The sequence below is a fragment of the Gossypium hirsutum genome, chromosome D02 (genome assembly GCF_007990345.1).
Source record: "Gossypium hirsutum isolate 1008001.06 chromosome D02, Gossypium_hirsutum_v2.1, whole genome shotgun sequence".
Lineage (NCBI taxonomy): Eukaryota > Viridiplantae > Streptophyta > Magnoliopsida > Malvales > Malvaceae > Gossypium > Gossypium hirsutum.
This window is the reverse complement of record NC_053438.1, coordinates 62,546,907-62,559,121: the sequence shown is the minus strand read 5'-3', so window position 1 is coordinate 62,559,121 and position 12,215 is coordinate 62,546,907. Positions and strand designations below refer to the sequence as shown.

General features: G+C 34.5%; 1 protein-coding gene across 3 annotated transcripts; it reads left to right on the top strand.

Moving 5' to 3' along the window:
- Positions 1-337: 337 nt before the first annotated feature.
- LOC107909608 (pyruvate dehydrogenase E1 component subunit alpha-1, mitochondrial) lies at positions 338-9,571 on the top strand. 3 transcript variants are annotated; one of them, XM_016837202.2, is made up of 8 exons: positions 338-1,272; positions 1,348-1,427; positions 1,980-2,057; positions 5,936-6,031; positions 6,146-6,217; positions 6,319-6,372; positions 6,555-6,620; positions 9,206-9,571. In XM_016837202.2, the coding sequence occupies exons 1-8, from the start codon at positions 579-581 to the stop codon at positions 9,248-9,250; spliced, it is 1,185 nt and encodes a 394-aa protein (XP_016692691.2). In that variant the 5' UTR covers positions 338-578; the 3' UTR covers positions 9,251-9,571. The 3 variants fall into 3 exon arrangements, 2 of the variants coding, with proteins under 2 accessions (XP_016692691.2, XP_016692692.2); XR_001687286.2 differs by lacking the exon at positions 9,206-9,571 and having other exon boundaries at positions 341-1,272; positions 5,916-6,031; positions 6,555-6,600; XM_016837203.2 differs by lacking the exons at positions 6,555-6,620; positions 9,206-9,571 and having other exon boundaries at positions 341-1,272; positions 5,916-6,031; positions 6,319-6,373.
- Positions 9,572-12,215: the final 2,644 nt, after the last annotated feature.

Below are 12,215 nucleotides of genomic sequence, written 5' to 3'. Positions count from 1 at the left end.
ATTAATTCCAATTATGTATAAAAACTAGTATTAATTGTTGAGTTAGAATCAAGAAATATATGTTGCTATGGGAGTGTGTGGTCTAATTTAGGCAGCGAATAATAAAATAAGCAATCTATTAGAGTGTTAGGTAACGAGAATAAAGAATTGAGCAGGCCGCCAAGCCACCAACCCCGTGTGCAGTGCCGCACCAATTCCTTTACCGAAACAAATTGCAACAACAAGTCAACATCATCTAAGGTATGTATGGTTTTTTCCTTTTGCTGGCCAATCAACAGCATCAAAGGTTACGGTCAAATTATTTATATCTACTTTTTCAATCTTAACTTTTCCTTGTTCAATAATCTTTAATTCCATCAGCATGGTGTTTTTTTTTTTCATTTACATACATTAAAAGCGACCCAATTGATTGATTAGATATATTTAAGGATTATTATATTAGGATTAAAATCTCCCCCTACAACACTCACTATTTAATTCCTCTCAACCAAACATACTAAACTCTCTTATTCGCTTTCCTTTTCCTTCGCTCTCTCTTTAGATCCGATCAACCGCCATCTCTTAATACGACGGTGGGCATGGCTCTATCGCGGCTCGCCTCTTCTTCTTCACGCTCCGCTGATCTTCTGAAACCCCTCTGCTCTGCTATCTCCCTCCGCCGCCCGATCTCCACCGATACCACTCCCATAACTGTGGAGACCTCCGTTCCTTTCACCTCTCACCAGTGCGACACCCCCTCACGCTCCGTCCAGACCAATGCCAAGGAGCTCTTCACCTTCTTCCGGGACATGGCGCTGATGCGTCGGATGGAGATCGCTGCCGATTCACTCTACAAGGCCAAGCTCATCCGCGGTTTCTGCCACTTGTACGACGGTCAAGAAGCTGTCGCCGTCGGCATGGAAGCTGCCATAACTAAAAAGGACTGTATCATAACCGCCTATCGTGACCACTGCACGTTCGTCGCTCGCGGTGGGACCCTGCTGGAAGTTTTCGCCGAGCTGATGGGACGCCAGGCTGGATGTTCTAGGGGCAAAGGAGGTTCGATGCATTTTTACAAGAAGGATTCAAATTTCTATGGCGGTCACGGGATTGTCGGAGCCCAGGTTCCTTTAGGATGTGGCTTGGCGTTTGCCCAAAAGTATTCTAAAGACGAAGCGGTCACCTTTGCTTTATATGGTGATGGGGCTGCTAATCAAGGGCAGTTGTTTGAGGCTTTGAACATCTCTGCACTTTGGGATCTGCCTGCAATTTTGGTCTGCGAGAATAATCATTGTGAGCAATTTGAATTGGAATGAAATTTTATTGGTCTATTAAATTTTTGTGGACTTTATTTATTTGATGTAACAGATGGTATGGGGACGGCTGAGTGGAGAGCCGCAAAGAGTCCTGCTTACTACAAACGTGGGGATTATGCTCCTGGTTTGAAGGTGAGACTTGGTTGGCTGAGAGATAAATAGTGGTTATAATTTGTTGGTTCTTTAGTATTGTTATTATGATTATTAAGTAAATGAGGATTTAGATGTATGTGATGTCGAAGTGACTATGACCAGTAGATGTCGTAAGAGTGACAGTGGATGGTAAAAAACTGTGATAGTTGTGATTTTGGGCCATGTGAGATGCTTCTTCTGCAGGTTTTATGTTGTTGTTTTGTTCTCTTATCCTTTTATATTAGAAACTAAACGTTTGAATGAAGTTTCAGAAAAGCAGAATCTGAAGGGATTTTTCCTGCTTATACTATCGGTTCTTAATATTTAAGTTTGTTTTCTTCTAAGATGTAAGGCATTGATGCAAAAAGAATGCCTTCTAGCAGAACTTTAAAGCAACAACCTTTCTGTTCAGCTTAAGAAGCGTAATTTTTTTTTTTTTTTGACAAAACATGTCTTAGGATAATGCATGCTTAAATTCCTTTTCTCCATACGGTAGACATTGATGTACTTTTTAACTTCAATTCTATTTGTTATGTGTTTCATATCTTCTAGGTGGATGGAATGGATGCTTTTGCTGTGAAGCAAGCTTGCACGTTTGCCAAAGAACATGCTTTGAAGAATGGACCAATTGTAAGTTTATTCATCCAGCTATTACCTGTTTTTCATTTTTTTTTCTTTTTAATAATATTTTATTGTGCTCATTTTCTGGCCATTTTCCACATACGAATACTTCCTTATTTAAAGGTGTGAATCTACCACATCAACTTGAGAAAACTTTGGCTTTCTTCATCACTCATTTTAGTGTTTGTGTAAATTGTATTATCTTCCTTATGCCTAAAGCTGTTAGAGAATCAAATCCCCTGCTACATGATTGATCATGCTTGAACAAACTCCATAATTACATGCTTAACCTTGTAAGCTAATTCTACTAGTCACCTCTACAGTTAGTAGACTCATAGAATATGTTATTGTTTCTCTTCTACACTATGACTGAGAGATACATGCTTCATTTTGAACTTTTTCTGATTAATCAATATTTGATTTACAACATTTGAGCTGCAAGCGACAGAATACAACACTTTGTTGGAATATTGTGCTTGTTTCAAACTGTTTTATGCTTGTGGTACTGAAGACATAGATCTATAAATTTTGTAGTGTGATATTTTATCTTGATATATTATGCAATAAAAAGGGTTGTATTGCATCCAAAGCCTTAAGATTGGAAGGTCACTCCTTGAGACTAGATTGCAGGAGTACTAAAATACAAGAGATTTGCATATAATGGACTAGACTATGCAAAACACTTGTTACCTTTGGGATGGGCCTGAGTGTTTTGCTGCTGTTTTTCTAGCAGTTTGATTCTGTCCCATTTTAACAATATTAGCATGTTTGGATTCTTTAGAGGGGAGCTGATGAGTAGGAGATGAAGCTTATATGTGTGTGTTTGTGTATATACATATGTAGTAATTTGGATAGCATAAGGTAAAGTGAAACAAGCAACTTTCTATTTGTTTAGTTATTTAGATATTTAAATAAGTGACTTGGTGAAGTATTAGATGAAATGGCAATTGAACTATTGAAGAATATGATCATTTTTGGCTACATATTAGAATATACTTGGTGAGATTTGAAAAGTGGATTAGGTGATATATTATTTGTTATTTCATTTCTCTCAATGGTCGAATCATTACCTGAAGTCTCTTTTGAAGCTGATAAGTTGTATTAGGAAGTTGGAATATTTTTTATTTTGTAGCTGTTAAAACTTTTTGGCTTTACATTAGAGGTGTAAGCGAGTTGGCTATTGACTTGACTTTGTGCATAATTTTATTCATTTATTGTCAAGCCTAGTTTAAGCCATTTAGTACCTGATTGAGAATATTGTAAACTTACTCGAGCCTTTCATTTCTTTAATATTATATATATATCTAAGTAAATAACAAAAATACTTAGTTAAGTTTTGGTATTTACAATGTTACAACCTATACACATAAAGCCCAACTCTCCAAGTAAAAGAGACAATCTTTCAAAAAAATACAATTCTAATGATTATTCTCTGCATTTATTGCCTCTTTCAAACTCCAAAATTGAGTTCTCCTATGGATCTTTCTTAATTGCATATGTGCCCAATTGCAAGGAATGAGACTTGGAACCCACTTGGGAAATTATGGGATTTCCTTATGAGGTTTATATGGACCTAGGCTCTCAAACCTCATTAGTTAGCTTTTGGGGTGTGGTTCTTCAAAGGTTCATATAAACCCCTAAAAGCTAGCTGTTGAGGTTAGACCGTTAGAGAGTCTAGGTCCATAAAAACCCCTCAAGGAAATCTCATACTTTCCTATGTGGGATCCAAGTCCCTTACCTTGCAATTGGATGCATATCAGTTCACCATGCTTCATAATCCCAGTGCCCGTGGGGGTTAGCTTTGCTTTAGCTTAATCTAGCTTTGAGTGAACATTGCAATATCAAAGTCACAATTTGAGCCATGGGTTGGCTTTGTGCTAGTTTTTTTTTCTAGCTTTCGGCGAGCACTAAAATACCGTCATCACCACACACATTATGCAGTATGGCTTTAAACTATCTAGTCTCGTGCGAACATAGCAATACTGACATCACCACTTGTCCTACATGATTGCAACTAAGAGGCATGATGGCCGGCATTGATATGGACCTTTGGAGAACCACACCTCGAAAGCTAGCTGTTGAGGTTGGAAAGCCTAGATCCATGTAAGCCCCACAAAGAAACCCCTTGCTTTCCTACGTGGGATTCAAGCCCTTTACCTTGCAGTTGGGCACATATAAGACCTTTCTTCTCAAATCCAAAGTATGACAATTTTGTTTCCTATGTAATCTTTTCCTTTCTTGAATATATGGCTATGAAATCTTTCACTTTCTTGAATCTATTGCTGCATTGTGATATTAATGCAATTCAAGTTGCATAAATACAGCTCTGTTTTTCATTTTTAACTTTCATTTTGATTTATTCTTTCATCCATTATGTGCTATATAATTTTACTGTTAGCTTAAAATAATTGATTATATATTTATTTATATTGTTGCTGCTGCATTATTAGTTGATGTGGATCTTTGGGGAATTATTCATTTTAGGCCATTGTTGAATTCCTTTTTTTCTGTATTATATTAATAATTCTTTTTTTATCTTTTGTGTTGTGAGCTGTCTTTTCATAGCTTTACTTAGGTTCATAGTTTCAGATTTTAATTTTGAAAATCTTGGATTCATATATTAGCTGAAGTTCTAAGTATTGTTGTTTGAAGCGAGGAAAATCACTAAGCCTAGTGGAGGCTATCAAGCTGACCTCTAGCTGCTCAGGTAACTTTTGTGAGCAGAGCTCAAGCATAAAAATGAAGCTCAGTAAAGCTTTGAGTCTTGAATTTTATATGGAGCTAGGCTTTCCAACCTAACAGCATATTATCCACTTAAATTTTTATCTTTAGACGTACAAAAGTATAAGCTTTCTATTTTAGCAGTGTACAAATCCCACCTATATAGGCTTAGAGGAAAATTCTAAAGCTCCTTTAACTTACTGATCTCAACTGTGGCCTTGAAATTTCGAAGAATCATCTACTTTTTACCCTCATTTTGATTATATCTGGTTCTAGATGAATACTGCTTCAGATGCATTGGTAAGGATAGAGCTTTTCCAGAATAACATTGGAACCATTTGCTTGAGAAATTTATCCCTTCCCCTCTCTCTCCAACACCCCTCCCCCTCCCCAAAAAAAAACCCACACAAAAGAAAAGTAGAGAAATTTTCATGGCTTTAAAGATGCTTCAGAAATCTTCTGAAAATTTGTAGTCCAGCCAGGGTAATCATAACTTCCTAACTTTTATAGAAACGATGAGCATCTATTTATGTTACAAAAGCTTAAGGGATTCGTGAATCTCCAATATCAGTTGCTTGGTATTGATAGTTGTGCTGATCATGCCCTAAGGATATATGGTAATTACTGGGTAGCTGATAAGTTTACTTTTATGCTTATATTTGATGAAAAGATGTTTACAGTGACAATCTAATGGCCTAGATAATAGTAATATGAGGCTAAAGCTGTATTCTTTTTCACTTTTCATTGCCACATATAAAGCGAAAGTGCAGTCTATGTGCGAGAATCCTTGTATTGCTTCAACTGCGAGGTACAAAAATAAATGCTTGCTTGAGTGAAGACACAATTTTATATGCCTGTGTTTTTGTGTCTTATATGTCATCATAATCATCATCATAATATATATTATAATGACATATATTATGACATGAGTTTAAAGTTGTGGAAACTTCATTCTACAAGTGCCTAATTATATATGAATCCTAATTTCGTGGTCTTTATAAGTCATGATAATTGGGTTGGGATTGATGGAAGGATTTAGATTTGCAATTTATCTAATTAGTTGATGAGAAATATTTATATGGTGCTATTGCCTTTGCGAAACCTCATACCATTTTCTATATTTTATTGCATAATAAATTATGTTAGTTTGTTGTGCCTATATGCAGATTCTTGAAATGGACACTTATAGGTATCATGGTCATTCCATGTCTGATCCTGGAAGCACCTATCGAACCCGTGATGAGATTACTGGTGTTAGACAGGTTGATTTTCAATCACGTTGCCTTTTCAGGGATTCATTTGTTAGATGTTAGATATTTCATGTTGTATTTTGATCAAGTTAATCCAAAACTGACTTCTAGATGTGATGTTTCTAGGAGCGTGATCCGGTTGAAAGAATTAGGAAGCTGATATTGTCTCATGACCTAGCTACTGAGAAAGAGTTGAAGGTACTTTTAACTAAGTTCATTTATGAAGCTATCAGCATGGAAATATCGTTAGACTTATTTATGGTGATAGATATATGAAAGTATTTGGAAAAAATTGTCAGGACATTGAGAAGGAAATAAGAAAAGAGGTAGATGACGCAATTGCTCAAGCTAAGGTAGTACATTTTTTGCTGACTTCATTTTAATTTTGTGGTTCTCATTTTAAATGATTGTATTGAAGTTTATCTGTATTTATTTTTTAATTATATTATTATTTAGAAATTTTGTCTAGTTGTCAGCATATATGGAAAGAAGGTTTACAACACTGGGTTTTGTTCCTCTCTTTTTTTGATTCCAGGAAAATCCACTGCCTGAATCTTCTGAGCTCTTCACAAATGTGTACGCAAAAGGTTTGGGTGTTGAGGTATGAAATATTTACCTAATGCATGTTCTTTGTTTGTCACCTTCTTTGCAAATGTACCTTACTTGTCCTATTTGTTAAATGTCACCATCAAGTAACATTGCTATCGGATAAGATTGTTATCCTTCGAACGTAGAGATTTGCTAAAACACCTCATCAGGTATCTATTTTGAAAATTTTGTTAATCCAAACTAATCTATTTGTTAGCCCATTCTTCATTCTTACCAAGTTGTCCTTGAAAAATGGGCAAGAAATTACCTGATGAAAGCTAGTAGGCTTCTATGTCAGTGGGGAAAATGTTATGTTGATCCCTTTCAGTTTTGACTTCTATGATTAAGTTTGTTTAGCTATCCATCAATGATCCTTGGTGCTTTGACAATAAAGTTGAATATCATAGGTAGGAACCATGACTTAAAAATTAAGATACTTTTGTTGCTTAATCAAAGTATTAATGTTCTTTGTGTACTTGTGTCTGAAAGGGAATTGGGTTTTGGCCTCATGTTCAAATATCAAAATATTATAAACAATAATTTATCTAATGTAGATGAGCTTACATTAAATACTAGTTAAAGGTCAATACATAGGAATTGCTTAAATCTTCTTACTTTAGCTTGAGATATATATGTGTGGCCATCAACAATAATTTATCTAATGTAGATGAGCTTCCGTTAAATAGTAGTTAAAGGTAAATACATAGGAATTGCTTAAATCTTCTTACTTTAGGTTGAGATATATGTGTGGCCATCATCATACAAAATTTTCAATCATGTGAAAACAATGTCCCAACCTACTTAAGATATTGTAATCTTAAGCATACCAATCCCTGCATGAATCCTGGCAGACATTAGTCATCTTGAGTTTTCTCCAAGCTTATGAGCATACCAAGCGTGTTGCCTGTAATGGTCCACACAAACAATTGGTGGAGCCTTTGTAATGGATGGAATCAAATTCAAAAGGCTAAGGAAAACTCTCTTATTTCTTTTAATGTGACTCACTTGAAAACTTTTTGGGGAGTGTTCTCAAAGAAATCGAGAAATCATGAAAGAGGTTGGCTATCATGGTGTGTGTGTGAGTTTTGACAAATATTTTTGTTCTCAAACTTGCTTTGAATATGTTCGAAGTCTGAGTTGGTTGAGTGCAACTAGATCTTCGGGAGATTATGTCCGACTCAGCTGGATGCTGAAAAATTAAGTACTGAATTTTTAGTACTAAATTTTATAAGCACTGAATTTATATTATAAAACTATTTGACATATTAGTCAAAATGAAATACTGAATAAATCATGATTTTTGAAAATTTATTATTTCATAATTTTAATCTTACTGATATTGTATTATTTATTTTATTTCAAATAGTTTTGGATAAAAGTTAAAAGATGAAAAATATTTTAATAAAATGAAGAAATATTTTATTTTAAAAATAAAATTTTGAAAAACAAAATCAACTTGATATTTTTCATATTAAGTGATAAGTACTATCTACTTATCATATTTCACACTTTTTTGTTGAAAATAATTAAAAAATTAAATGTTGAAATTTCCATTTTCAATGATTTATCAAACACATCCTTAGAGCAAAATGCTCTATTGCTGAAGGCATTGAATGTGGCAATCCTACTTGAAGGTTGAGTGTTCAAATTAATACTCTAGATGATGAAGTGAGTCGAGTGATGAAGAGTTTTAAGCTGGTTAAAACTCACATCATTAATGGACTACCTTGTCCGTCCACTTAGGGGAGTTTTAACTTGATTAAAACGCATTCCATTAATCAGGTCTACCATCAAAATTATAGTAGTGAATGTACAGGAGGACATGAGCGGGTAATTTATTGGAATATTCTAGCTTGCCCTTGCCCGCTTGATCTCCTAAATGGTAAAGAGGTTGGCTTTCTTTTCTTGTTTGTGTTATAACTTTTTCCGGTGTAAGATTGGAGCAACATGGGTTTACCACAGGATCTAGTTGCCTTCAGCAGATGTATACAAGCTAGATGAAAACTCTGCTTCTGCAAAACCAACTAGGATTGCATCCTATGGAAATGAACTAAAACCTCAAGAGAGGCTAAGCCAGTATCAAAAAGCACTTGTAGGGAAGCCGTCTACTATTCCAAAAAGAAGGAAAGCGCCAAGGAAGGGGCATATTACATCTATTCTTGGAGTGCTAAAAGTAAAACATACTTTCTGACTGCACAAAGCATTGCCTGAACAAGTTCATATCGGCAGTTGAATTCAAAACTGGATTTGTGGTTTTGAAAAGAGATTTCAAGGCTATTGTGTTTCATGGCTTGATCTTACATTATTAATACATGATTGTCAGTCATGTATGTCACTAACATGAAGATAAAAGTAAAAGTGATAGGTTTGTATTTATTGAATATGCTTAGCCAAGCTGATTGACTTTAGGACATCTATTAATAGTACCTATAGATGAGAAAACTTCACTGGACTAAATGACATTGACAAACCCAATGCATATTCTGTTTATACATATATAAGTAATTGGATGTTCCCTCGTACAGTTAGAACTATGGCAACTGTTCTTTCCGTTTTGTGACGATTCTAACAGGATTTTATTTATTCTTTTAACTGCAGTCATTTGGAGCAGATAGGAAAGAAGTAAGAGCTATACTTCCATAAATTGGGACTTTGTTGGAACGTCTTCATTCTTTTCTTTAGTTTTACCACCCTCAACCTTGGAAGAAAGAAGAATAAAGAACCAAAAGAGGGTAACCAGCTCTTCCAAGTTACAAATATGACTTAGCATTTGTATTTGTACGGAATACTTATTATTTTCCCTAAAAATTACGGGCAGAATTGCTCCATTTAAATTGTGGGTTAACCCGCCCATGGTTTTACACTCCTATGATTAAATTGTTTGGTGTTTTGCTCACAGCAATCCCTGGATATTCATTTCTTGAAATGCAGAGGAGCTTTAATGCTAGCATTTATCGATCCAAATGGCGGTTGAGTGTTCATTCTATATATTTTTGTTGATAACTTAGGCTGAAATGTCTCGGGTTGGGTTCCTCCTAGTTTTGCCTGCCACCTGCTTTGGACCACACTGCGGAGGATATGACCCATCTGGTGATTGATTAATGGATTGATGTGTGCCTTTTTTATAATCCATTTCCACCATTGCTAACTTAGTTAGGGATGATCATCAAAGCATTGCTGGGCACCACTGAAGTTTGGTGGCCATATCTTAGTCCTCATCACTGCTGCATTATCCCACGGAAGAAGCATTTACATTTGAAATTTGAAGGCAAACTTTATATCCTTCGATCCAACACATACCGTGAAGAAACCATGTGAAAACCATGAAACGGCAGAAGTAGAAAGGAAGTCGCCCGCGTTCACGGGCTAGCTGAAATTTGAAAAATGCTAAACAAAATTATCACGTTTATTCTTTATCAACTTTTTTATTATTCATAAGACTCACGAATCAAAAGTCTTTGGTCTTTCACTCTCGTGTCTTCCATCCCCCAAAGACCAAGTGGTGGGAGCAGAGCAGGAGAATCATATAGTAGGGGATGCCCCCACACATTGAACCACTAGCCAACCAAGGCAGAGCCTCTGGCCACACGATTTTCTTACCCACTGTGTCGGTAGTATTGAAGTCAGCCACTTTCTGCATTTGATATGCCATCACCTCCTCCCTTGAGCATTATTCACTCCCCCAAAATTGAATAATTTTTACTTTATCACTGCAACTCTTCTCACTTCTGGCTTCGCTTGGTTTCTACCATAAAGACAAACTCAGGGTATCCTATGCAACATAATATACGAGTACACCTACTTTCCCAACCTCCCCATCTTCCAATAATTTATTAATACACCACACATTAATTAATCCCTTATTAACCTTCTTTATAATAATCAGCTACCAAACACTTGGTTTTCTTTACCTGACCAGACCAGACCCACACGTGCAATTAACTTTTAAGTAGAATAATAAGTTTGTCTCCATTGCTCTCTGTTACATTATTCAACAGGTGAGGTCAGGCATCAGATTTACATTGCTCTCTCACAGACCCTGCAAAATCCCCATTGTTTATTTGCTAACTTTTAATTGAAATCGCCGTGATTTAGTGTTAGATTTGAGCAAGTAGATAATTAAAATTGTTGTTGGAGGTTGCAACTTTTAATTGCTTGGTTCACGAGGTCTTTTTGATCAAATAAACCCCTCCCTTTTTTTATTTACAACTTGCCTGGGCTGCTCAGATTCTCTTTGATAAATAAATGTGCACCGACCAACCAAACCCCATTATTTATCCTTTGGTTTTACTCTAATTATAATTTGCTCCGGGTATAATTAAATTATTCTCTAAATTAATTTATTATGAAAAAATATAAGAGAATTTAGAACACAACATGAATTGAAAAAAATAATTAAAACATTACATGTTACATGTAATGAAAACAATATGAATGTGTTAAGATCTGCACAATACAAACTGTTAACATGTAAATATTTATATAACCATATATCACAAAATAATTAAAAAAAAAACTTAGAAAGTATCTAAATCAACCCTTTTAAAGGTCCAGGCTTATTACCTCCAAAATAATTATAGTATCGAAATATAGATTTATGTTATACAATTGGACTATGCCTTGAAAATTCAAGTAAAAATGTTTTATCTTGTTTCCATGCCAAAGACTTCAATGTTGGGTCTTTGTGGTGGAACGACTAATTTATACTTCATTTTGTGACTTGTGAAAAAAAAGGAAGCTTTTAAGACCAATTTAAGCCTACGCACATAACTAAAGTTGGATAAGATTCTGATTTCTAAGGACATTGGCTTCTTTGACCCTTCATCAAGAAATCTCACTCTTCATCCCCACTCAACCATTGATTATTCTTCCCTTCTCTTTCCATAGGGAGCCAAATCAACTCCAACTCAACTAATTTTTAACCCAATCTGACTTGAAAGTGTCATTTATTTTTCAATGTCGAGTTTGGGGTGAAATAGATTGTCAAAGAAAAAATTTGGGGTCTGAGTTTAAATTAAATCTATATCGTCCCTTTCTGACAAAGTTATCAATGTTTTTTTTTCTTTTAATTTTATAATTATTTTATATATTTTAATTAAAATTTATATAAGACTTTATAACATTTTAACTATTTTTTATATTTTATATTTTTATGAAATTTTATAATATGTATTTCATTTAATCTTGTAAAAATAAATTAATATAATAAATTTTGGAGCAAATCAAATTGTTTAATTTTTTTGGGTCGGATTCTAGTATTAAAATTTTACATAAATCGTATTCGGAATAGAATCTAAACAAGAAATATAAAAATCAAGTCGAATTTGGAAAAGGGTTAGAGCAAGAAAACTTGAAAATTGACTCGAACCGAGGTGTTCTGATGGTTTGTGAAATGCAAGTTAAAAAAGTATAGATACTTAAAACCAAACTGAGTTCTATTAGTTATTTTTTATTTACTTGAAAACTTTTCTTTTTAAAATATTTATGAAAACTTTTTTTTGAAATATTTATGAAAAAGATTTTTAAACTTTGTCAAATTTTTTGAACCATAAAATAAAATTTATTTTTCATCAAAACAAATCTAAAAATCCGAAAAGAAAAATTAATA

Excerpts from the sequence above, each read along its gene's own strand:
- LOC107909608 (XM_016837202.2), top strand. The coding sequence starts at position 579 with ATGGCTCTATCGCGGCTCGCCTCTTCTTCTTCACGCTCCGCTGATCTT. Across the intron at positions 1,273-1,347 it reads GGTCTGCGAGAATAATCATT|ATGGTATGGGGACGGCTGAG; the intron begins GTGAGCAATTTG and ends TTGATGTAACAG. Across the intron at positions 6,373-6,554 it reads ACGCAATTGCTCAAGCTAAG|GAAAATCCACTGCCTGAATC; the intron begins GTAGTACATTTT and ends TTTTGATTCCAG.